General features: G+C 38.9%; 1 protein-coding gene across 22 annotated transcripts in view; it reads left to right on the plus strand.

Moving 5' to 3' along the window:
- Nucleotides 1–26,802, plus strand: part of PAX2 (paired box 2) — a 90,966-nt gene that overhangs the window by 61,106 nt on the left and 3,058 nt on the right. For 9 of the 22 annotated variants that reach the window (XM_077454452.1, XM_077454450.1, XM_077454453.1 and 6 more), the window contains 6 exons: nucleotides 3,521–3,696; nucleotides 5,665–5,791; nucleotides 17,371–17,580; nucleotides 19,971–20,072; nucleotides 20,771–20,869; nucleotides 26,399–26,485. In XM_077454452.1, coding sequence (XP_077310578.1) covers nucleotides 3,521–3,696; nucleotides 5,665–5,791; nucleotides 17,371–17,580; nucleotides 19,971–20,072; nucleotides 20,771–20,869; nucleotides 26,399–26,485 — 801 coding nt within the window. The remainder of the gene's footprint in view (nucleotides 1–3,520; nucleotides 3,697–5,664; nucleotides 5,792–17,370; nucleotides 17,581–19,970; nucleotides 20,073–20,770; nucleotides 20,870–26,398; nucleotides 26,486–26,802) is intronic. The other 13 variants (XM_077454464.1, XM_077454466.1, XM_077454468.1 and 10 more) reach the window with 3 other exon arrangements.

Genomic DNA, 26,802 nt, shown 5'->3' on the forward strand with positions numbered 1-26,802 from the left:
TGCAACTATCCAGTAAACTACAAGTTAAAATTACTTCCTTTCTAATTGTCTGGCCAATTATATACTGTGTTCTGTTAATATATTAAAGGTAGTAAAATAACATCACAGCCAAGCACCTAGCATTTTGGACAGGGAAACAGCAATGACAAGCTCCTTATCTACTCAAGTAAAGTTTCCATTTAACATCACCATTTCCAAAACTACTATAAACCCAAAGAGCTAAATAAAAAAAACAAGTTATATTTTTTTCTATACTTTTATTAATTATAATTTGCCCAAAACCTACAGGCACACTTTAAAGTAGAACTCCAGGTAAACGGCTAAGTTCTTCCAAAAGACTTGCAAATATAATTAGCTACCCATGAGATCCAATTAACACTACTAAACAGCATAATCAGATCAGTAACCACACTTTTCTCCTCTTATGTTAAGCAATACAACTTGGTCACCAACCTGCTCCCAGTCTGTCACTGAGCAATGAAAGAGAAGCAACACACTGTTTAGAAGTTATTACTCTGTGCTCTCCTTCAGTATGCATATTCAAAGTGTTGTCCAACAGCACTGGGCAAAGCATTGAAGCTGAAACTGGTTGAAGTACCAAACCTGTATATCTCCTATAGCCTAATCTCTGATCTGTGTAAAAATGGTGCTTATATCTGCCTGGTGTTCAGCTTTAAGCAATGCATTTATAAGTACATGGAACTTTTTACATTACCATGATATCAAACTACAGTATGTAAATAAAAAATTTGATTGGAACGTGATTTTAGATAACAGAAAATTTTAATTTAATATTTGTACTGCCGTGGCTAAATATTTCATAATGGAATAAAAGTAAGGACCATTTCATCTAGCATAAATGAACATGATGCTTTGTTACAGGGTCGGGCAAAATGCGGTGGACTTCTTCTGATCAATATCTGATATTTTATGTTAGCTTATGAAGGATACTGCTCCATGGTATATAATGTAATATTGATTATATCATATCCCACAATCACCTGCAAAGAATAAGATTTATCGGTCTTAATGTAATCTTCAGCAATATTCCCACTGGAAAAAACTGGGAGAGGACAAGCCCTGCAAATGAAATTCCTACTATAAATTCTAATATACTGCAGTACGTCCCATAGTTTTCAGGCATTGTATTCCAAATTTGAAACAGACAGTCATACCAATAAAAATCATACATCTGACCAGTTAGTAGGTCAAAGTGCTGAATATAAGTCCACAGTAGATACTGTCTTTAAAAAAGATGGTTGGAAAGATTGGAAGATGGCAGCAATGGATGTGCCAGGAATGGCTACCAGAGATTTTTTTTGCATATCATGCCATAGTGGTATCATTATATCCTTGGGTAGTAAACTAGATAAACCCAGGTAATTATAAAAATCACTGTGTGGGTATGTAGCTGAAAGGCCATCTTAACAAAAAACATCCCACCTAAAGCAGCTATCTTGATATTGGATATGGTTTAATCCCTAGTTAAACTACTTGCATAATCAGCTTGCAATTTTCCATATTTTTCCAAAGGAAAACCTTCTTTATACACCATTCCTATGCCTTGCCCCCTCTAGTGGCTTTACTATATATTGAGGACTAACAGTGAAATGATACAACCAGCCAAGCTTAAAAGATGGTTTATTAGGCTTACAAAGCCAATGCGAGAGGTGTAGGAGATTTCCCTACTTGACTTGCAGGCAGAGGTGGACATTACATCTACACCCATATAAGAAAAATATGTTTGTGATGGAGTGCCTCTTAATACCAGAACTCAGATAGCCCACTTGCGTATTTATTGAAAGATCATTAGGTGGGTGTATTTGTTTAAATACTACTAGTATTGCTGCCTAAAGTTTTTACATTTACCTGCCATAGATTTAGGGGGAGAGTATATCTTTGTTTTGCGTTGAACAATGTTGCCATACCAATATTTCAAGCAGTAGATACTAGAGAAAGAGGCTCTAGGCATCATACAGAAGGATGGTAATGCTGGCCATACATTATACAATTTTCTTATTCAGTTTCCTTTAGATTTACCTTCATCCTTATAGTACAGGGGCCTGCCTGACATACAAATTGAAAGTGTTTAGGTTTGAACTCATATTATATGGTATTGGTTAGGGTTAGGGTTGCACCGATACTGGTATTGGTATGGACGCCGATACTAGGCATTTTCGCGTACCGGTACTTGCGAAAATGCGCCGATAGCCAAAAGCCCCCTCCTGCCTTCCGGCAGTGGGAAACAGAGCAGTTGCAGGGTCGCTGACATAAATTCCGGGCATGCATTTCACGCTGGTTCTGGCAGTGTGGCTGTCCTCTGAGTGTCTCCATCTGTGGCTTCCCTTTGCTGGCCAGACATGGATCTACACTGCAGACATATCTATGGCTAGTCTTGGCTACATCCAGAAACCCATCTCTCCAGCACAGCTGTGGAAAGAATAGGTCCCGATCTGGGGGGGTTCTGGGGAGGGGTGGGCTTCCCCCTTCCAAGCCCTCCACCACCCCTGACGCTTGCCGGCAGTCTCCCATCTTAAGCACAGCACTAAGAGCTCCTCCTCCCCATCCCATTCCCTTTCAGCTACCATGTGCAGTGTATATAGCTAGCTACTGCCAGTAATTGCCATTTCAGCCATTGAGTCTCACAGGTCAGAACTGCAACCAGTAGCTTGCTATACACTGTGCACCTTGTAGATGTAAGGAAATGTTATTTCAGTTCCAGTGTGTGCTGTGCGGGGAGCAGGAGCTCTGTCTGTGTTCAGGCTGTGTACAATGCAGGGATGGGAGACAGATCTCTGCCCAGTTACACATGTACTGTACCCTCCCAACCCCTTGTACTGTGCCCTATTGCCCCATACTGTACCCTCCTGCCAGGTCTGTACTTTGCGCTCCCTGTGTTGTGTCTTCCTGACCTCTCTGTGTTGCATCCTCCTCCCTCCTCCAGCTGTCACCTCTGCCCCATGTCTCCTAATGACTCTTTAATCCCCATCCTCTTCCCCCCAGCAATCACAGCCTTTTCCATCCCAACTCTCCCACCCCACAAGCCCTAATTCACCCCACCCTTAACTACCCTGCCCTCACTTACCCTTCTACTCCCCACCCACCTCCCAAACGACCTCCCTACCTACTCTTTCAAGGTGATAGATATCTGTAATTGGTATTGGCGAGTACTTGCAAAAAAGCATCAGCACTCATACCCAGTGTTAGAAAAGTGGTATCAGTGCATCCCTAATTTTGGTAATTCTAGGTAAATTGTACAATGTATTGCCAGCCTTAGCAAGGAGAACCTCTTCAGTGGGAAGGCTGGAGGCAGATAGCTGACAGATAGCTATGTAATATATGTTTTAGCAGGGGTATGGGAACAGCTGAACAGCATTACAGATGATTTGGTAATTTGATAATATAGTGCACCTGTGCATAATAATTATGTACTGTTTAGCTTTGATGTTGCTTATATGCAGGATTGCTATGCATTAGGGTAAGACTTTTCTGACTATGATGCTGTCTTTTTTTTCTACAGATGGATCTGATGGTTCTGGGCCAAATGGAGATTCTCAAAGTAGTGTGGAGAGCTTACGGAAACATTTACGTGCAGACAACTTTACCCAGCAACAGTTGGAAGCATTAGATCGAGTTTTTGAACGCCCATCCTATCCTGACGTGTTTCAATCTTCAGAACACATTAAGTCAGAACAGGTAACTAGAACAACAGAAGAGACTTGGATGATGTCACAAAGATATGACTGGGCTCATCGTTAACATTTGGGAAAATGTAGTGGGGTCCATTGAGGCTCTCCATTACTAAACTGCCTTATCTTGAAATAGAACTGTAGCAATTAGGACATGTCTTTTAAGTTGATGTTCTCCCCAAAAGTGCTTCACTACTCTTATAGATATAGATTGGTACCTTATCTGCCTAACTCCCAGCTGTGGTGAGTATACTCCACAAAAGACAATTATCCTTCACTTTTTTTATGTTCTGTTTGCAAAACTTCCTAGTGATTTGTGCACAACAGATAGAACACGTCAGTGTTTCTTTTTAATAGAAACTCTTTTTTAATTTCTGCTTCATGGTAATAGTCAGGGCCTGGTGTAAGCAGGACACCGCGTGGTGGTAATACTCTGTAGTTCTAGAACCCTCTGATTTGTTACTGAAATACGTTAGTAACCATGAAAGCTAAACATGAGTGTATTTGTTCCTTGTCTATCTCCCTCCACAAGCAGCTTCAGCTTCATCTTAAAGGTTGTTTATCTTAATAAAACATGAAATAAAAAAAACATCTTTAGAAAATGCCCCAAACTATAAAACATGAAATGAAGAGAAGCCCTGTCTGAGAGTAGATTTTTTCTTCTCTCAGAGTCCCTGAGTTTATTACAATGGATAACCTTTATTTACTTTCATTAGACTATTAAACGCTAGCACAGTCATTTTTTCCCCCTGAAACTTAAAACAGGGGCCATAAAGCAAATCTAAAGCCTAATTGAGTTCATTTTAATTTCTCTCCGATCACAGCGAATTACTCCGGTGATAAATCAGGGGGCAGCTTCACCCCCAGTAGAAGGCCTAATTTGCAGCTAATTACGAAACTGATTTCAACAGGAAGATCAATACGAAAAGGAATTGGAAATGACTAGGCCGTGGCGTCCAGACATAGAGGTGGGGGTGTGGATGAAGAAAACGGGGCTAGAAGGAGCAGAAAATCAGTTTTAATTTAATGTAATATTAATCAGAAAGAGTTTTTTTCTCCCTTTTTTGTTCCCCCTGTTTATTATCCCACTGAAAAGGCAGCTGTAGAAAGCAAGGTCTGCTCCCTGAGAAAACCATAATAAGAAGGCAATTACTAGATTGTTTTGGACAGAACACCCTTTCAAATTCAATGACTCCCCCTCCCACCCTTCTGTTGGCCATGTGCTCTGGCCCACTCCCCAATTTCATACCCCACTGCACAGGAAGAGGGAGAAGAGACCAGGGTGATGGGGGAGTGGTCCTTCCTTTGTATTTAATGAAGCACATCATTCAGAAAATCAAATGTTGGTGATTTAGGACGACAGGTGACTTTTTTTTATTTCCTATTTGTATTACCAAGCAAACCTGTGAGTACACTTATGCAACTGTTACAAAAGCATGACATGACTTTTTACTAGTTTTTATAAAACATATCCAAATATAATCCATTTTTCAAGTTACAGAATTCCATGTTGATTTTTTTAATTATTATTATGGTGTCCCAGATTACTCTTAGGACAATGATTTGAAGACTTCCACTTGTGTTTAAACAGCAGAGACCCAAAGGACACCAAAAAGTAAAGCCATTATGTGATCCTGCAGTATAAGGCATAATAGTTGTGTTATTGTAGCCATATGTTGGCAGAGCTGAGCATCTTTGCTGCAGTCAGATGATTAGCACACACAGGTTTAAGTGCTAAAAATACTGGCTGACATCTGACGAATCTTTATATATTTGCAATTTTGCTGTGTACAGCAAAAGCAACTAGCAATTGGTTAAAATCAAATTTTAGGACTTTCCTAGCCTATGTACACTAAAATGTACAGTAGGAATAAAGGTATTTCAAATACTTTAAAAATGTCCATCTCTTTTCTTTGTAAATTATTATATTGTAGGATGTTTACTAAGTCCTATCTTATTCTTCACTTACAACTAGGCAAATGAGTACTCCCTTCCAGCACTAACCCCTGGCTTGGATGAAGTCAAGTCTAGTTTAGCAGCCTCCGGTAATGCAGACCTTGGTACCAATGTATCAGGACCTCAATCCTACCCAGTAGTAACAGGTAAGCTGAGTTTATTTAAATACAGCATAATGTTTTTTTTTTACTATATGTTTACTAACTTGTGAACCAGTGTGAATGTCACTTCATAAAGAACTTAACCTCCCTGGCGGTACGATTATTTCGGATTTTAGGTGCTAAAAGCGGTTCAATTATTTTGCATGAAAATTTGGCGTTTTATATTGTAGTCCTGTAATTCTTAGGAATAACTCTCTTAAATCTGTCCAAACCAGAGTCTAGCAGACATCCCGGGTATAATAAAGTTTGAAAAATGAAATCATAAATTATAATATAATAAATAACTATAAATAATTGTACCAAATAATAATATAACAATAATAAAAAGTATTTAATAATGTAATCAAATCAAAAACACTGAAATTTACTCAGTTGCAGAATTGTCACTGTCATTACTTTTCAATATTTTTCATTACGGATCTCCCCACAAATCGCTGTCGCTCAATTCTGCGAGTGATTCTAATTTATTATCGCTGTTTTCTAGCTGGTCTAAAATCATTTTTGATGTAAAGGGACAGTTTTGGTTGCTATGGACAATCTCCAGTTTCCAGGCATAAAGAACAGTTTTTATAATATAAAACTGCATGCAGGACACTGGACAGACCACTAGGGACAAAGGGGATGTGAAATATTTACATACAGCAATGTATTCTGTAAGATTACATTATACTGTATGTATACTGTGTGTTTCACTCTTTGAATTTGGCGCCGATCTCCGTCCCCGTGCGTCGCAACGCTCGCAGGGAACGGAGATCGGCTCCGTGATAGATCGAGTGAGACACAGCTCGCTCGTACAGCGGGGAGACAACGCTGGATCTGAGGGAGAAGGTAAGTAAACCTCCTCCTGGATCCAGCGATGCAGTCCCGAGTCTGGCTCGGGGTTACCGCTAATGGTACAAAAATTCCACCCTGAGCCAGACTCGGGAAGACCGTCAGGGGGGTTAATGGGAATTCTACACTAATAAGTCTCAATAAAACTGGCAGCAGCTATGATTGCAGATACAAACCACACTACTGTACTTTGATGTTGATTCTGTAAGCTTTTAAGGTAAAATGTACAACCATGATCACAAAATATCACAAAGTTGAGTTAGAAGACTCAACTTTTATCAGCTTCAAAAGTAGGGAAGGATGCACACAATGACCTCACCTCTTAACAGGAGTCAGATTTGCTACGTACTTTGCAAGTGGCAATCAACTGGCATAGTAATTAGCAAGCCCTGCAAATACATAGCATGACTTGCTAGCCTCAGGAAGCACAAACAGTGGGGAAATCCAATGACTGCCCGCATTTTACCAAATAGCTATTTCTTTAAGACCTCTTCAAACTTTTTCTGTTATTGTTTGCTTCATTTTCTACATCCACATATTTTGAAAAAAGAAAATGTTTTCATATAAGTACATTTTCATGTGACTTTCACATTTTCACTCGCTAATTGTCTTTGTTTTTAATAATGTATCAAGTATAAATAATTGTACGTTACCTGCTAGAGGGAGTTTTTAATTGTAATCAACTTTTGAGGCGTTAGCCACAAACAGTGAGTTTATTCTTTTTAATAAGTCAGACCTATTTGTACAGTTACAAAAGAGAATTGCATTTTGTGAAATTTTGGTCCAACTCACAAAATGGCCAACTCTTTATAGATGGAAGATTGCAGTTGAAAAGCAAAATATCAAAATGTTTGTAAATGGACCTAAAATTATCTGGTACATTTTGTTAAAAAGTTTAAATTGATCAGCTCAGGATTCATGCAGTTTAGCTGTAACACATTGAGGCTAATTTACTAAAGAAAGTAAGAATGTTCACACAGAAATTCATGAAAATTCACCATTCATGTGAAAAGAAAATCTGGTTTATGTATGACATCTGCATATGATTGGACTAAGGTGAATTTTCACTCTTTTTGGTGTGAAAACCTCAAATTCATTTATTATATCAGTATATCAGCTTCAAAGTTTTATTGCATTCATTGCTGCAATTGTTGTAAACCTATTTTTTATATACTGTATCTAAGCTTGGCTGATCTTAATTCTTTGGGGACATTGTAACTGGTTTATGTTTTAAGCATTACTTTCCCAATACAATACTCAGTTTACAGATCTAAGGAATGGAATGGATGGCAATGGAATTTTCCTTTAGACTAGTCAATGAGTTGAAACTCTGCTGACTTCCATCATGCAATCGTGTGCCAGCAAAAATATTTTTTTGATTTTGATTTTACTTTCCTTGCACGTGATGGGGTATTCTTTGCAAAGTGAAAAATCATTTGGTAAACTATGACAATATTTCCTTGCGTAGTTAACAGCCTATTTGTCTTTACAAAATCAACCCCAAAAATTTTTCATATGAAAAAACTGTTCTACAAATAATACTTTGCACATATCTTACACCATTTCTTTCGTAACTTTAATGCTTGATAAATTTATGGTAAAGAACTTGTAGGTTAACAATATTTTTTTTAAATCAGAAATATGTTTTATTAACCACTTTCAGACCAGCCTATTTTGCTGGCTTAAGACCAGACCACTTTTTGCAATTCGGCACTGCGTCGCTTTAACTGACAGAACAAAATTGGCGTCCTTTTTTTCCCACAAATAGAGCTTTCTTTTGGTGGTATTTGATCACCTCTGTGGTTTTTATTTTTTGCGCTATAACAAAACAATAATAGAGCGACAATTTTGAAAAAAACACATTATTTTTTACTTTTTGTTATAATAAATATCCCTCAAAAATATATAAAAAAACGGTTTTTTTTCCTCAGTTTAGGCCGATATGTATTCTTCTACATATTTTTGGTAAAAAAAATCGCAATAAGCGATTATTGATTGGTTTGCGCAAAATTTATAGCGTTTACAAAATAGGGGATAGTTTTATGGCATTTTTATTAATAATTTTTTATTATTTTCTTTTTATTAGTAATGGAGGCGATCAGCAATTTTAATTGTGACTGCGACATTGCGGCGGACACATCGGACATTTTTGACACATTTTTGGGACCATTGTCATTTATACAGTAATCACTGCTATATAAATGCAGTGATTCCTGTGTAAATGACACTGGCAGTGAAAGGGTTAACCAGTGGGTGGCAGTGTAAGGGTTAAGTGTTTCTAGGGGTGTGTTACTAACTGTGGGGGGGGCAGGGATTTCATTTAGTGAACACTGATCTCTGCTCCAATCACATGGAGCAGAGATCAGCGTCACTAGTTGCTAGGCAGAATGGGAAAATGCTGTTTACACTGCATTTCCTCCATTCAGCCGCCCCGTGAGACGATCGAGGGTATGCCTGCGGTGATCGAGTCTGCGGGACCCGCGACCGGACTCACGGGGGGTCTCGACCGACACGATGGCAGGGTGGCATTGAAGATTGGACGTAACTGTACGCCAATATGCCTGCCTGTGCCATTCTGCCGACGTACATTGGCGTGCGCCGGTCGGGAACTGGTAAAAGCATCGCCTATTGGGGATTTTTAAGTACCACAATTTGGTGCCATTCCACAAGCGTGTGCAATTTTTAAACGTGGCATGTTGGGTATCTATTTACTCGGCGTAACATCATATTTCAAATTATACAAAAAAATTGGGCTAACTTTACTGTTTTGTTATTTAATTCAGGAAACTGTTTTTTTCCCCCCAAAAAAGCATTTGAATAATTGTTGCGCAAATACTGTGCCACATAAAAAGTTGCAATGACCACCATTTTATTCCCTAAGGGTGTCTGCTAAAAAAACATATATAATATTTGGGGGTAGTGAGTAACTTTCTAGCAAAAAAATTATGATTTTTACATGTAGAAGTGTTCCAGAAAAGGCCCGGTATGGAAGTGGTTAACCACTTCAGCCCGGGACCAATTGTCAGCCTAAGGACCAGAGGTCTTTTTACAATTTCGCACTGCACTGCTTTAACTGGTAATTGCGCGGTCATGCAATGTTGTACCCAAACGAAATTTTTGCTTCCTTTTCTTCCCACAAATAGAGCTTTCTTTTGATGGTATTTGATTGCTTCTATGCGATATTTATTTTTTACGATATAAAAGGAAAAAGACTGAAAATTTAAAAAAAAAAATGATATTTTCTACTTTTTATTATAAGAAAAATCAAATGAACTAAATTGTAGTCATACATTTAGGCCAAAATATATTCAGCCACATGTCTTTAGTAAAAAAAATGTCAATAAGCGTATATTTATTGGTTTGCACAAAAGTTATAGCGTCTACAAACTAGAGTACATTTTCTGGAATTTACACAGCTTTTAATTTATGACTGCCTATCTAATTTCTTGAGGTGCTAAAATGGCAGGGCAGTACAAATCCCCCCCCCCAAATGACCCCATTTTGGAAAGTAGACACCCCAAGGAAATTGCTGAGGGGCATGTTGAGCCCATTGAGTATTTTTTTTTTGTCCCAAGTGATTGAATAATGACACAAAAAAAAGTTTACAAAAAGTTGTCACTAAATGATATATTGCTCACACATGCCATAGTTATATGTGGAATTGCACCCCAAAATATATTCTGCTGCTTCTCCTGAGTACGGGGATACCACATATGTGGGACTTTTTGGGAGTCTAGCCACGTACGGCACCCCGAAAACCAATCACTGCCTTCAGGATTTCTAAGGGTGCAAATTTTTGATTTCACTCCTCACTACCTATCACAGTTTCTAAGGCCATAAAATACCAAAATAACACAAAACCCCCCCAAATGACCCCATTTTGGAAAGTAGACACCCCAAGGAAATTGCTAAGGGGCATGTTGAGCCCATTGAATATTTTTTTTTGTCCCAAGTAATTGAATAATGACACAAAAAAAAAAAAGTTTACAAAAAATTGTCACTAAATGATATATTGCTCATACATGCCATAGTTATATGTGGAATTGCACCCCAAAATATATTCTGCTGCTTCTCCTGAGTACAGGAAAACCATATATGTGGGACTTTTTGGGAGTTTAGCCGCGTACAGGACCCCAAAAACCAATCACTGCCTTCAGGATTTCTAAGCCCCTGTACAGACGGTCGGAGATTTCGACAACCAAATCCGTCGGATTTTGCCCGTCGGATTTTGTACGACGGATCTTGTCCGAAACTGTTGCATACACACGGTCGGACAAAGTTGTCGAAAAATCAGATCTTTCAGAACGTGATGACGTAATTTCGTTACGATGGGACTACATTCAGGCTAGTAGCCAATAGCTTTGATGTAGGAATTTGATCTGAGCATGCGTGGCACTTGGTCCGATCAAAATTCTCTACACATGATCGGATTATGTCCGATCGGCCCAGTTGGTCGGGAAATATTTCCAACAAGTTGGAAAATTGGGTCCGACGGATATTCCGATGGAATCAGTCCGATGCATACCACACAATCGGATTATCCGACAACAAGGTCCGATAGGACACATTCCGACGGATTCTCCGACCGTGTGTACAAGGGCTAAGGGTGCAAATTTTTGATTTCACTCCTCACTACCTATCACAGTTTCGAAGGCCATAAAATGCCAAAATAGCACAAACCCCCCCCCCCCCAAATTACCCCATTTTGGAAAGTAGACACCCCAAGCTATTTACTGAGAGGCATGTTGAGTCCATGAAATATTTTATATTTTGCCACAAGTTGCAGGAATATTACAATTTTTTTTTTGCACAAAGTTGTCACTAAATGATATATTGCTCACACATGCTATGGGCATAAGTGAAATTACACCCCAAAATAAATTCTGCTGCTTCTCCTGAGTACGGGGATACCACACATGGGGGACTTTTTGGGAGCCTAGCCATGTACGGAACCCCGAAAACCAAGCACTGCCTTCAGGATTTAAATATAAAACGCTACCAAAAAAAACTGTTAGCGATCGCAGGGATCAGGCCTGACTCTGCGAACGCTGCAGTTATGTGTTTAGTGTTTTGTAAGTGACAGTGATAGATTGATACTGCACTTGGGTGGGCTGGGTGGAGGGGCAAAATGCAGGTGCTAGCAGGTATCTGGGCTGATCCCGCTAACAATGTGTTTTTTTGGAACCCTAAACTGCTGGGGACGCTAGTATAGATCTGATCAGATCAGATATTGATCTGTTCAGATACTATACCACTACGGGAGGTGTATGCTTTGCACGTGGGTGTTAGCGGTACTGGCACTAACCTAGCGCTGCCTGGGGCGATGCAGACCCTGACCCTAAAACCTAATTGATATCACCCGCCGGGTGATCAGGGGTTAAACCTTTATTGGGTAACAAATGGTGGGTACCCTGATGCTATAAAAAGCAAAATAACTAACCAGAGTCACCCTTAACACTTATATGGGGATCACTGGTGGAAGAGTTAACTAGGGGCAATCAGGGGGTTAAAATCTTTATTAGGTAGTATATGGGGTCCCTGACGCTATATAAAAATCTGACGGGGAACCTAAATAACTAACTGGCTAACCAGCGTCACCAGTGGCACTTATACGGTGATCGCTGGTGAAAGGGTTAACTAGGGTCAATCAGGGGGTTAAAACCATTATTGGGTAGTATATGGGGGTACCTAGTGCTACGGTGAACCTAAAAAAATAACTAGCTACCTAGCGGCACCAGTGACACTAATGAAGCGATCAGAAAAACGATCCCTTAGTGACACTGGCAAAAGGGGGTGAAAGGGTTAACTAGGGGCAATCAGCGGGTTAAAACCGTTATTGGGTAGCATATGGGGGTACCTAGCGCTATAAAAACCTGGCGGTGAACCTAAAAAAATAACTAGCTACCTAGCAGCACCAGTGACACTAATGCAGCGATCAGAAAAACGATCGCTTAGTGACACTGGCAGAAGGGGATGAAAGGGTTAACTAGTTGCAATCAGGGGGTTAAAACCGTTATTGGGTAGTATATGGGGGTACCTAACGCTATAAAAACCTGGCGGTGAACCTAAAAAAATAACTAGCTACCTAGCGGCACCAGTGACACTAATGCAGCGAACAGAAACGATCGCTTAGTGACACTGGCAAAAGGGGGTGAAAGGCTTAACTAGGGGCAATCAGGCGGTTAAAACCATTATTGGGTAGTATATGAGGGTACCGAGCGCTATAAAAACCTGGCGGTGAACCTAAAAAAATAACTAGCTACCTAGCGGCACCAATGACACTAATGCAGAGATCAGAAAAACGATCGCTTAGTGACACTGGCAAAAGGGGGTGAACGGGTTAACTCTAGGGGCAATCAGGGGGTTAAACCTTTATTGGGAGGGTAGGGGGCTACCCTGGACCTAACACTAACTGCCCTGACAGTTTTTACTGTCACAATTGACACTAAATGCAGTGATCAGTAAATAAATGATCACTGCAATCAGTGACACTGTGACTGGGAGGGGGGGGGGCGATCGGGGGGTGATGGGGGGGATTTGTGTGCCTTTGTGTACCTACATGTCAGTGTAGTGTTGGTGCACTTACTTTCTCTGTTCTCCTTGCAGTCCGGTAAAAAGACCGCCCCGAGGAGAATGACATCACTTCCTCCCTGCCTGTGTTTATACTACACAGGCGGGGGAAGCTTCTCATTCACCAGGAGCGATCGAGAGGGGCTGGCCAGAAACCAACGGCCATCCCCTCATCCTGGATCGCTCCTGAAGTGAAACGGACCGCTGCAGCCAGCGGGAGGGGGTCTGATCGGACCCCCCACCCGCTGGAAGGCAAGCACGTACATGTACATGCTTGTGCCTGTCGGTGCCAACCAGCTGCCAACGTACATTGCCATGCGGCGGTCCTTAAGTGGTCAAACAACTTCAGAGTAGTGTAATGGACCCATTAAAGAAGATATAGTTGCTAAAGTCTTTGAGATAGTTGCTAAAGTCTTTGAGAGATATTAAACAGATATAATTGCACCGCCTGCATGGTTTCCTCCCAACGCTCCTCCCCAAAAGCCCCTACCTCCTTCTCTCAGTTGTTTACTGTAGGTTAACGATATGATCAGAAAATGGCTATGCTGTATAAGTGAACTTCTAAAACTAGAAACAAAATTCAACTGTGTCTACCCAACTGATATTTATAATTTGACAAATAATGGGGATATAATGATGTTGATTTAAGAAGTAGCGAATATTCACAGTTGAATATTCTCTTAGTGAATATGGCAGAGCTATGTACTACATAATAGCCTCTAATTAGTTGCCATGAAAACGTTATTTTGAAGTATGTTTTGAAGGTTTCTTAGTTGTCCTAAACCAAATGTCAGATTGTCCAGTCAGTTAGACATATGTATCTGCATGTGGTTTACAAAATCTTTAGACCTATTGATTTTTTTGCCATGGGTTAAGCATACTAAAGCCTTCCTAAAACAGAAGATATAATCATATCTCAATTTCATCCAAATCCTAAATCTTTCACCCTCATTTTAGGGTAGTGGGCAGAGCCATGCAAATAGCCAAGAGTCAACAAAGAATGAGTTGCACAGCTACATTTACTGTCCATAATTGAGGGGACAACCCCTTATTTTCTGAAATTGTGATGGAAATTAGACATGCAGATATCTTCAGTATTATGATGTCTTTGCTTGGTTTTAGTGGAGGACTTTTTGGTTAATTTCAGCCCAACTCACAATAACCTGACCTAATCTGAATTAGGAAATAATGGATTCTATTCTAAAAAATAAATAAAAGCATGCTAATATACAAATTAGTATTGTATAATGGAATTTTCTGTCTGCTGGTCATCTGTGAGATAAAAAATCTGCCAGAAAACAGATCTTAACAGCACAGTGTTATGTTTTGAATGGGAAATTTCAGTTTTGCTAAGATGGCTCAAAAAATGTTGTGATATTTCTTTAGCCATGTGTGCTGTTAAGCCTGGCATGTCCATTGAGTCTGGAATCATGTATTGGTGGGCCTTTTTGTGGTGGAACAGTATAATATGTAAGTAGTGATAACTGGGATGTTATTATGTGCTACAGTTCAGCAGTAGGTCATGATCCACTGATAAGAAGGGTAAGGTGAATTACCCAAGGTTACCTTTCCCTGTATATTTGTTTAAGCTGTGCTGCTTCCTTTCAAAAAGCAGATGTGCATTTTTGCTATGTGAAGTAACCTTAAACGTACAGTGGAGTTAAAAAAAAGTGTTTTACTGCATCCACCTTTATTCTCAATAACCTAGCCTCATCAGGTGCTCTCTGCTTTACTCTCAATGTCATCAAGGTGCCTATGCCTGATCCATTCTCAAGTGTGGGAAACTTTCATTGCAAGCTCAGCATGACATTCCCAGGTGGCACCTTAACACTAACATGTTTATCTGCATGCAGGATTTCAATCAGTGAATAGAAAAGCGTAGAAACACTCATTAGCACTCAGATCTGTTTACACACAGTAATGAAGGTAAACATTTTAAAGGACAGATTAAGGAAAAAGCTTGAGAAGTGGGGACTTATTTTACTGCACTTAGGCTATGCTCCAGTTTTTGGAATAATGGTGTCATTAGGCAAAAAAGGTTGCAGATCATGCTTAATCTTAAAGTGTTTTTCTTTATTTTTTACGAGTAATTAAACGCCTGGCGTTATTGATCATTGTTGATTTTATGTCCCTCTATTTGCATAATCTATTAAAGATGAATGATTCATGAAGTGATTATTATAGGGAAGGGAAGTACAGGCGTCCCAGATAGTTTTGTCAAGGTGAGAGATGCTTTAATTTTTTTGCTATTAGCGGATAATCTAATTAAGTATCTTGAATGCAAATATACTATATGCTCGGACTAGAGGCTGTCTTTAAAGCCAACAACGCCAATGCCTCTTTTATGTTGCTGTTTTTTTTTGTGCTTTGCTTTCTCCAGAATCATTTTTCCAACTTCAATCGTTTTATTTGACAAAATAATTTAAAATGTGCAGATTCAATAAGAGCTGCCAGCAGGAAATAACATAATAATATAATTTGGTAAATTCAACTGCCTTGTTAAAGAGCTCTTGGTGTCTTCTCTGTCCTGCAAAATCCATTTGTTATATTTCAAGGGAGAATCAATTGTACTGATAGAACCTAAAGGATGACTACTTCAGCATTCTAGAGCTAGGCATTTATCACAGGTGGGTGGCAATGACTAAATCTGTATGGATGAATACAGAACAAGGGTCATTGACAACACTTTTCAGTAATCTGAAAAACTGTGTTGGTCAATCTCATGGTTTTATATTTAATCTTGTGGTTACAGATTACGGATACTGAGCAAATGTTCTGTTTATGCAAATCAGTCTTATATAACTATGATACAATTAGGTGACCAGATACATGCAGAAATGCACAGCAGCCAATCAGATATCAGCACCAAGCTTTAAAAAGATTTCTAATTAAAGCTAATTGGGTACTATGATTTACTGCATGTCAGTGCTGTTTGCCCCAGATTATTAAATAGTCATGATGCAGTAAACCATCAGATTATCCAATTACCTTTCATCAATTTACATCAACCAGAACAATAAAAGATAAATAATATGTTGCTACGGGTAACTCAATTTTCCTCTATACCTTAATAAGCCATCTCATTGTTCTGTTAGAACATACTTTTTACAGTAGGAAATGAGGCCTTGGTATTCTTCATTTAATAGTCAATAGATTTCTGTAGACAATTTGCCCATCAATCTATGTATCTATAAGTTTCCTTTTAAGATAAACTATTTGAAGGGTCACACAAGATCGGGTTTGGTTTGAATAAGTTAGTCAGGCCCTTTGATGGGTATACATCCATCGCTGGTTAATAGGATATTCTGGACATCCAGGAAGAGTGGTCAGAGGTCATATGCACATTTTTCCATAGCAAAAAAGTCTTGAGTCCTGAATTACTTACTGGCACTAAAACTGCTTGAATCTAACCACACTTTAGTTACTCCATACCAACCCTTGAATATTAATACTTTTGATAGAATGTATCTGTACACTATTCAATTTACATAAAATAAAAAATCAAATGTTACTATAGCTTTTATGAAGCTACGTTTTTTTTAATAGATTTACTTGGATGTATATAGGCTGTCTTTCATCAAAGTATGAGTATACCATCCTATAAATGCCATCCTATACCATCCTATAAATGCTTCTTGTTTCAGGTGTAAGTGTTTAATCATGAATAGTAAAGTGCTGTAATCGTATTGCTAAAAAACTGGTATGAGTTAAGGCTGTTTCTGAAGGTGGTGAAAACTCGCCAGAACCAGGCTCGCTAAGAGACCACATACCCTCTCCTATGGCAATGCTCCTTTGCTGGCTCAACCAGAGAGATGTCTACTGAAGTTGTTACTGCCATGCTAGCAAGTGAGGCTCGGCAGTGTTTCAGCCAGTGAAGGAAGATGCCCATTAGAGAAGCTGTCAGTTGAACCTTGGTTATTTCGTGCTGGAGCCAGCATCATATGGACCTTAGAATGCATGACTCCAGTATCAGACACAGACTGTAGATAATAAGAAATAAAGCAAGTTGCCCAAGGGATTAGAGAACCATTTTACTTATTTTAAACCTTTTTTATTTTGTTTTATATCATTCCATTTACATTTATGCATATATTTTTTTCTTTTTCTGTGTACCACCCTGTGTCTGTCTGTCTTCTGTCCATCCATTTCCTTCTTCCTCGCAGAGAGTTTCTCCTCTCACCTCTATGTAAAGCAAGAGCCTCATGAAGCTTCCCTTACTCCCTTCACTCCCTCTTCACTGGCCAGCTCAGGGCTGGCTGATCTTCAGCCTTTCCAGATGGCCCTCACGGTTGATGCATCCACACCTACGTACAGCTCCTTCACCCATCATGGCCCTCCCTACGGGCAGTTCGGCAGCCAGCCACTCATAGCAGGTACCAAACTTACCCTCATGCATAAATCAACTGCATTCTCAAATAACAAGTTTTCATGATTGCTGGAAAATAGCTGGTCAAATAGGCCCAGTTATCTAATAAGTATATTAGCTCATCAAATATCATTACTCAACTCCTTATTTACATAAGGACCAATAGAACACTGTCATGTCTTATAATATCCTTTGTCTTAAAGACAATAAAGTTTCCCTATAGAGGTTAGTTGGCATGAGTGGAAAATAGTTAACTTCCCCAGGCATTTTTTATATTGGCCATTATTGCAACTATCTGTAAATAAACTACCTTGAATCAAATTTCTAAAGCCCAAATACATAAGATTAATATGTCAATGCTCCCTCCCCTTTTGTTTTACTAGGATAGAGGTAGGGTTTACTATAATCTTGAAACATTGGAAACATTTTCCCTAGTCACAGTCTTACTTGGAGAGTAAATCTTTGGAGTGCTCTGTCAACATGGAGAAACCGCTAAGGTTCCTGTGACACTATAATGCTGGTTTTCACCAATTTCCATGTGAGTTCTCAGTAGAAAATATGTATAATATAATCCAAATAGGGAAATCAGGAGGTTTAGTTTACAGCAGAACTAGTGGTGGCTGATATCATATTATACTGATATCACAGGAAGCAGTAAAGACCTGGCTTGGGATGAAACTCTACCTTCACACCAACCTTAGGAGTAGAGCTCCACTTTAACATTTGAAATCATATCCACAGAACTCGCTACTTAGATTTCAAAAGGCAAATGCGCCAATTTATGTTTTTTAATTGAAAAAGTAAACTGAATTGCTTAAAATATGTGCTTATATACAAACTTTGCTGGGCTCAGTAACTATGTTGCAGTTTACTAGTCACTTATACTATTGAATCATAGAGGAGTGGTTGGTTTAGAAGGATGGTGTAAAGGGCAAAAATTAAGAGGTTGAGGAAGGCTAAGTAAGGTTGCATATGTAGGAGTAATAGAAATTATAATCAAAAGTGTGCTTTATGTACAGATTGAAAAGCAGTGTCTTTTTCTGTGCTGCCAATGACAGTTAAGAGAAGTATACATTCCTTTAGGACCATATGTAAAACAGGCCTTGTGAGTTTACAGATATAAATATACTGTATCTGTCTTCAATGCAAGTTTCATATATGATTCAGCAGAATTATTGGCAAATAGGGATTCATACATTTGATCTGGCCATTAGTATTTAAATTCAGCCTTTCAAAATGTATATGCCGACAGGAGTTCCTACTCTGTCTCATTAAAATACAGGTTATGAAAAAAAGCATTTTATAGTGTGGAATATTTGTGCAATGGTATATGGATCTTGATGGAGTGCTATATATACTGTAACACATGCTGAACTACTGATAAAAAATCTTTTTTGAGTTAAGGCTCTGGTTCACATCCTTGGATGAAGTCCAATGTGTTATACTTCAAAACATGGGATCTACCTGCTTGGTACTGAACAGGAGTACAACAAGAAATAATGCAAATAAAGTACTTTAGAGTATTTTATCTTGTACTACCTATACTTGGTTTTGCTTCAGGTTCTAGTCTTATTTAGATCAGACTTTGGATGCGATATGCATATTTTGAGGTCATACAATGTAAGCACGGAGCCTTGGGGTTTGATCATTTATTTACTAATAATAGGCTGATGGAGCAGATGTGATGTGTGTGTGAATAAGTAAAAGTAAGGCTGGGAGAACATTTAGTGTGTGGAAAAGGTGCTCTTCCCATACTAATAACATGACAATAAAGTGATAACCAGGTCACTCTTGGAAGTATCAGTGTTAAAGGGAAATTCTAATGTATTTAAAGAAGTACACATTTTGAAACATGCATTGTTGCAGCCTTCACTTGCAAGCAATTTTTTTCATATGACTTTACATTTCTTTCTTTTCTGTTATCTTCTCTGTTGAATTATTGTTGTATACATACAGAATTGTAATTTCTACATTTAGTAGTCATCTTTATACTAGTGAATATGATTCACAACCACAACCATGTGTAAAATATCTTAAATAATTAAAAAATAATCTTGCCTAAGAGTGGGGTCCACAGTAAACCTTCTTCTGTTTTCCACTACAAAACTAGTGTCACTTTGTTTCAAGGAGCCTGACATAACATTAGGGCTAAGCACTATAACTGTCATCGTCTTTCTCCAACAAGATAGGTTAGTCGGCCATTAAGGGCACTCTTACTGGATAAAGAAATAGCAGTTGGTGGTGCTTAGCCCTCTTGAAATCAGGACTATTCAGTTTTCCTTTACTTCTTTTTATATTTTTAGAAAATAAAACTTGATTTACAGTAAATAATTATGTGTATAATTTTTTTTTCATTTTTTATATACCAATAGTAAAAATGTATCTCTTTACTCTTAGGTCGAGACATGACGAGTACAACCCTTCCTGGTTACCCTCCTCATGTTCCTCCTACAGGACAAGGCAGTTACCCAACCTCAACCCTTGCTGGAATGGTCCCTGGTGAGTCATTGTTTTAGTTTAGAAAAATTTTAATTTTAGTTTCAAAATGAAGTGACATACAGTATACATCAGCATTATTTATGTCAGTCCAGTACACAGTAGCTATATCATACCATTCACAAATGCAGTAAACACTCTATAATACTGTGCATAGAGGTGGATATACTTCCATATGCTTTTTTAATATGATAGATTGGAGGACAGTGCGAAGAAGGATTTAGATCACACCAAAGCAATCAATAACATATGTGCCTTGGTTGATAAGTGTGGAGTATTGAAATGACTGCTAGAACCCAAGTGTTTTACTCTAGGCAGCATTTCATTTTTTTCCCCTGTAAATATTACATATAAGACTAGAATATATATATATATATATATATATATATATATATATATATATATATATATATACATATATATACACACACACAAAGTATACATCTAACAGTTAGATTATGTAATGTTTCAAACAGAATCAGAGGCAAGATCCTTTTAGTTAAAATGAAATCTTTACCATAGGCGATACTAAACAGTATTTTACTAAGAGCAGTCAGTTACAACATCTTAACTTAGCACACACTCTCCAGTCTACCCACATGTCCCTAGATAAGCTTAGAGTCTGAACACTAACACATAGTATGCAGCACTCCACAGGTTACTGGCAGGAAAGAGGCATCTCATTATTACTGCATTGACAGGCACCAACGTTTCGGTCCACCATTCGGTCCAGCCTGTGGAGTGCTGCTCATGTCTGTCCAGCTCTAAGCCTTGTCTGTTTCACTGCAGGACTGGGAGTGGTGAGTCTAGCACATTGTGCATATCTCTCTGTTGTGTTTTCTGTCTTTTAATATCCTAATTATAATGCCTTGTGCTACTATATGAACAAAATAAGCAAGCCTTTCCGCACCAAAGTTATTATATGTTATTCAGTGATGCTTAACTGTATAATTCATGGGTTCTCTGCATGAATATGGGTCTTTAAACTAGATAGTTTGCCTATTTACTATATATGAGACTTCTCTAAGCACTTTGGGTATCATGCAAATGGCAATAATTGTATTAGCAGCATCCAGTCAGATGTTTGCTTTAATTCTCTAACAGTCCATGTGAAATCTCATAGTTTTCTATAGTTTTCATGTTTTTTTTATATGGAAACATACGAGTAGATCATTCCCATCAAAGGCAACCTGTCCCACACATTTATGGATGCTCTTTAGAATGACTTGTAAATCTACAGAACTTTTGTTTTCTCAGCCACTCTTACTATTTAAAGTGTAGCTGTTCTTTACAGGGTAAAGCAATAGGACAGGGCAAAGCAACAGGATCACTTAACTGATGCCTTTCACATACTCAACTTCATTTTACTCCACCACTATTCCATTCATCTGTTGTGAGCACACATAGGAAGCCTTCTGTAAGAACTAATCATAACTTGGAGCTTACTCAGTGCTGAGGACGTTCTTTTTGCTTCCATGTGGCCTCACTGGGTCCTTAAGTGGCCTACCACCAAGCAATAGCCTAGTTACATGTAAAGACGTGAGTCACATGCTCCCCCATGCCTGGCATTGAAGCAAAAGAAAGTATTTGAAGCTAAGGGAGGAAGCTGTTAGATGAACGCTGTTACAATTCCCACAATGGGAAAAAGGCATATTTTCATTGCATATTTCAAATATTCTTGGCAGAACTTGTTGTGATTTGTTGTTCCAGAGTAGAGGATCCATCATCTTCTTTCATTTAATACTTCCTGAAGATGAGAGAATTATGTACAGCAATTTTTTGATATTAACTCATTATTAAATATTATCCTTTGACCCATAAAGTTCCCACTGCCCAAAACATAAATGCAAGCCTAGCTACATAAAAAACTATATGTTAATAATGTAAAAAGTTATATTTGAAAAAGGTTCTTAATTTCAAAGGTTGCTGAAAGAGAGAGCACTGTTTTTTTGGCATTCCAATTATAACATCTTGGGGTCAATTCATAAAGCTTTACCGCATGCGATAAGGGTAACAGGTTACTCGTTTGCATAAATTATTGCATGCTGTAAATAAAGACCAATTCTCCCAAAAAAATATAACGATTATGCGGGTACCGGAAAAAAAATGTGACGGTAAATACTGCATAAAAAGCTCTTAAGTTCACTTCACAAATGGACCAGAGCATTAAAAAGCATGCAATAATTACCACCAGGGTTTAGCTGGCGGTACCACATGCAGTATTTGTCAAAAAACAGCCTGGGCCCCCTGGGCTGTGGTTCTCGGGGTCTGCAGGCAGGGGGCTTATATGGAGTACATTGTACCCCTACCCATTCACCAAAAAAGTGTAGTGTGACAAAACACAAGAGACGGTTTTAAAGATCGTGTCCTCTCCCTATGGTGGTTTCTTCTTCCTCCGGTAATGTCTTATTTGTCTGCCACTTCCTGCTAAATGCTGACATCACCCGGACACCCTGCCCCTTGTGACGTCATTGGATATCCACGCCCCATGGTTATTTAAGAAATGTCAGACAGTGGGAGTCGTCACAAAAGAGGCAGCCAGCATCGGAAGAAGACCATTTAGCTGGCAGCGGCGATGGCAGATGAAGAAGACATCATCGGAGAGAGGGAGAATAAACACCGGAGGGTGAGGACAGAGGAGGACGAAGAAACCACTGGAAGGAGAAGACAGCGGAGGAAGAAGAAACCACTGGAGGGAGAAGACAGCTGAGGAAGAAGAAACCACCAGAGTGAGAAACACAGGCGGAAGAAAACACGTCAAAAACCGTCTCTTGTGTTTTGTTACACTACACTACTTTTTTTTGGTGAATGGGTAGGGGTACAATGTACCCTATACTCATTCACATGGGGGGGCCGGGGATCTGGGGGTCCCCCTGCTAAAGAGGGCTTCCAGATTCCGATAAGCACCCTGCCCGCAGACCCCGACAACCACAGCCCAGGGTTTTTGGGAAGAGGCCCTTGCCCCTCCCATGTTGAGGGCATATGGCCTGTTATGGTTCAGGAGGGGGGTGCTCCCTCATCCCCCCTTTCCTGACCTGCTGGGCTGCATGCTTGGATTAGGGCCTGGTATGAACTGGGGGGGACCCCACACCATTTTTTTAAATAATTTTTAATTGCAGGCATTTTTTTTAAATCAGCTGTGAGTGGGGAAGCCTGCTGACAGCTGATAAGTCATCGGTTGTTAAGGACGTGGCAGCTGGCTTCCTGGCCCCCTGCTTAGCAACCAGCATTGCCAAAAAACAACAACCTGAAGGTCCCCGTTTTCTGACAAATCCCAGCCAATGCGGTAAATTACTGCATTAAATAATACAGTAATTACTGCTAAAAAAAAACAAATACCGCATTTGGTATTTAACAATATTTCTTAGTACATTGAACTTTCACAACTGATTTACCACATGTGGTATTTTATATCTGTATATTATAGCACACTTTAAAATAAAATAGTTGGAGTCTTTGAAAGATACAGTGTATTATTCCATTGAAGGAATGTTATTTTGCTAGGAACAACTCAGGCAATGGAATAATACCCCTGTTTATTTATTCCTAGATATATAACACAAGTATGACTGAATGCTCCATTAAATGACATTGCATAAAGATGTAGAACAGGTCCATATTTTTCAGCCCTTACACTCTACTCCCTAATATACAAGGGTATTCTCAGAAGATATTATTGTAGAACTTAGAGGAAAGGGAATCCCAATTGGTGCAGTGAACTGCTGAAAAGGCCTTGCGGCCGGGTGAGCAGATAGGGGAGTATGGAAATAAAATTCAATGCTGATGAGGAAATTACACTTGTTTCATTAGTGATCAGGGAAAGAGATAGCTCAGTTCCTCTTGGTCACAGTTGAGCTCAAAAGCTCATTATCCTCCTGTATGCATGCTTTCACTTCTCATCAATAAACACTTCCAGTGTCCGCTGTCAGCTCCCCCACCTCTGCACACACCTATAAACACATGTAGTGCTGTGCACATTTTCCTGTGTCTGATATAGTGCCAATGGCAAACTCATCATTGCACCATATTCATTAACTGCCAGGAAATATATTTATTCATCATTATGTATTCTCTTGTTATCTCATTCTTAATCCTACAGGCTAGTTTTAAAACTATAAAGTTTCTGGCTGGTTTAATGCTGAAATATTCAATACAATGTTCAGCCCTATTTTTTGTGATTTACTTAGTTACATCAACTGTTACAAAGTGATGATTAATACAATATATTACTTAGAGGACTCAATTTACAAGTGAACCTTATAAATAGCATGGCTTATATAAAATAAGGTTTAAGAACAATTTGCAAATGATATACATATGCAAAAAATTTTAATCTTGTCAGAGAGGGACATTTAATGGGATATTTAACCACTTGCCACCAAATTATGTACATGGTACATCATTGGACTTCAAGTGATTGTACTGGGATGATGCCTGTAGCGCCAGGTATCCCCCAGTACCATTGTTTAGAGCCAATGGTCAGCTCTCTTGTAATAGCAATCCGAGTGGCTGACTAGCCGATCGATTGCTATTATAAACAGTGGGAGGGGATGTCTACCCGATTCCTTTCCGTGGCTTGCTCGGGCTCTCCCGTCCCACCAGAAGACCAAAGCTACCAGCCGGCACATCTGACAGGTAGTTGGATGACCAAACAAAGCCGGGATCGACTTTGGTCGGTTCTCCGCTATGGTAAGGCGGAAGCGCCATTTTAAAAAAAAAGTAATGCATTCAAAAACATTGATCTTGGTGTTTTGAATGCTTTCAAGGGCAGAGGAGGGATTTGGGGTCTTAGAGGATCCCTCCATAAAGAGTACCTGTCATGTGCCTATTGCTGTCACAAAGGATGTTTACATTGAATATTAATCCGTTATAAATGCACTATATTAAAAGACCACATTTGTAAGTGCCCATTGCATGCGTTGTGCATTTCTGCCATTAAACAAGAATCCTTTGTTATTTTTATTTTTTGGTTAATTTATGTTTCCTAATACAAATTATAAAGTATAAGTCTAGGTTCACTCTAGTGTAAGCAAGGAAAAGGAATGTGTACATAATCGTGCACATTCCTAACCCACACAGAAACACTCATGCTCTCTAGAAGCCACACGGGGGAGCCATTTATTTTTAATGGCACCCCATGCATTGGCACCCATGCGCACGTGCTAAACTGTATGGTTCCATTTTTTTAAAACCGGGTGAGGGAGTTATTTGTAAATGTTTCTCATTGGTAGGGCAGCCCATGAAAATGAATGCAGGCAAAGTTTTCATGCATATGTGTGAACCAAGCCTAATTCAATTCCTTACTGTACTTAGTTTTATTTTGTAAACATGTATTGTATTGCAAGCACTTAAAGTGCAACCCTTTTCAAACGATGAACAATAAACTATTTACATTTTCTTGAGAGGCAGTAAAAGAGGCTTAAAACAAGTTTTCCTGACCTCTATACTTGCTTTTAATGTATCTATGCCCAAAACTTTTTTAAGTTTTGGATAAAGTGGGGAAGGATTTGAACCCAAGCAGGTTTTCATGTTGTATCTGTTAGAGAGATTTCTCCATACTGACTCCCAAGCACAAATTTTCCCCAGACAAGAAGTGAAGGAAACTCTCTAACAACAATACAGATATAAGTATATTTTTAAAAGTTATTTAAGGTTAAGATTTCTAAGTTTTTTTTAAAGTTAAGTAGGGCATGCTAGAACCCCTATCAGTGGTACAAGGTTTTCCCCAAAACAGGAAGTGAGGAAAACTCTTTCTTTCAGGCCACAGATAGCTATAAAACCTGACAGGAGTTTTAACCTCTTCCCACCTCTATTAAAAAAAGGCCCTGGGGCTAGTATTGTATTAAAAAAGTAATAGCAATCTACTACCATGGCCACCATGGCTGGAAAGTCAGCAATGTCTGCACAGAGGGCACATTACTCACAAATGTTTAATTACTGTCTGTTATGTTTACATTTTTTCTGATTCTGCAAAGACCATCCTATGTATATGGGCATCCTAAAATGTATTTAAGACCATTACTGCAGTGAATCGACCAAACTAGAAACCAATACTCCTACAGTATTCATACGCTTGGTTTTTGGAGAGGATCAAGAACTTGAAAGTAAGAACTGGTATAGCCACTGTAGAGATATTTCACATCTTCGGTGACAATACTGGACAGTTATCAAACAGGTAGAAAACAGCTGAGCCCAGGGGTCCATAACAATCTTGAAAAAACTATTGGTTCAGTTCATACAATGTCTACTATTTTTATGTGTGGCTTACAGAAACATAATAAAGAGAAAACAGAATAACAATCTAAAATGTTTGTATATTGACTTTCTAGGAAGTGAATTTTCAGGAAATCCCTACAGTCACCCGCAGTATACAACATACAATGAAGCATGGAGGTTCAGCAACCCAGCATTACTAAGTGAGTAACTACTTTACTTATAGGTAATAGGGCCATTGGACTATCATTTTGACTGGTCACTTATGAATAAAAGAACGTTATCAAAGATACCAGGCACTCTCTTTAACCCCTGAGTTCTAGTTTGTTTTAAACTCCAACCATAGGAATGCAAAACTGTGATACCATTTAAATTTTACTGGCTTACAGATAAGTCAACAACCCTCTTACTGATGCATCTAATTAGGTTGTTTGGATTCCCCAGAATACATAAGTAATGATAAAGATAATAGACTGTACATGAGTTATAGCCCATACACTGTTGTGATGTGAATGTCAAC

The sequence above is a fragment of the Lithobates pipiens genome, unplaced genomic scaffold (assembly GCF_037356315.1).
Source record: "Lithobates pipiens isolate NorthernLeopardFrog02 unplaced genomic scaffold, aLitPip1_a1.2 Scaffold_25, whole genome shotgun sequence".
Classification (NCBI taxonomy): Eukaryota; Metazoa; Chordata; class Amphibia; order Anura; family Ranidae; genus Lithobates; species Lithobates pipiens.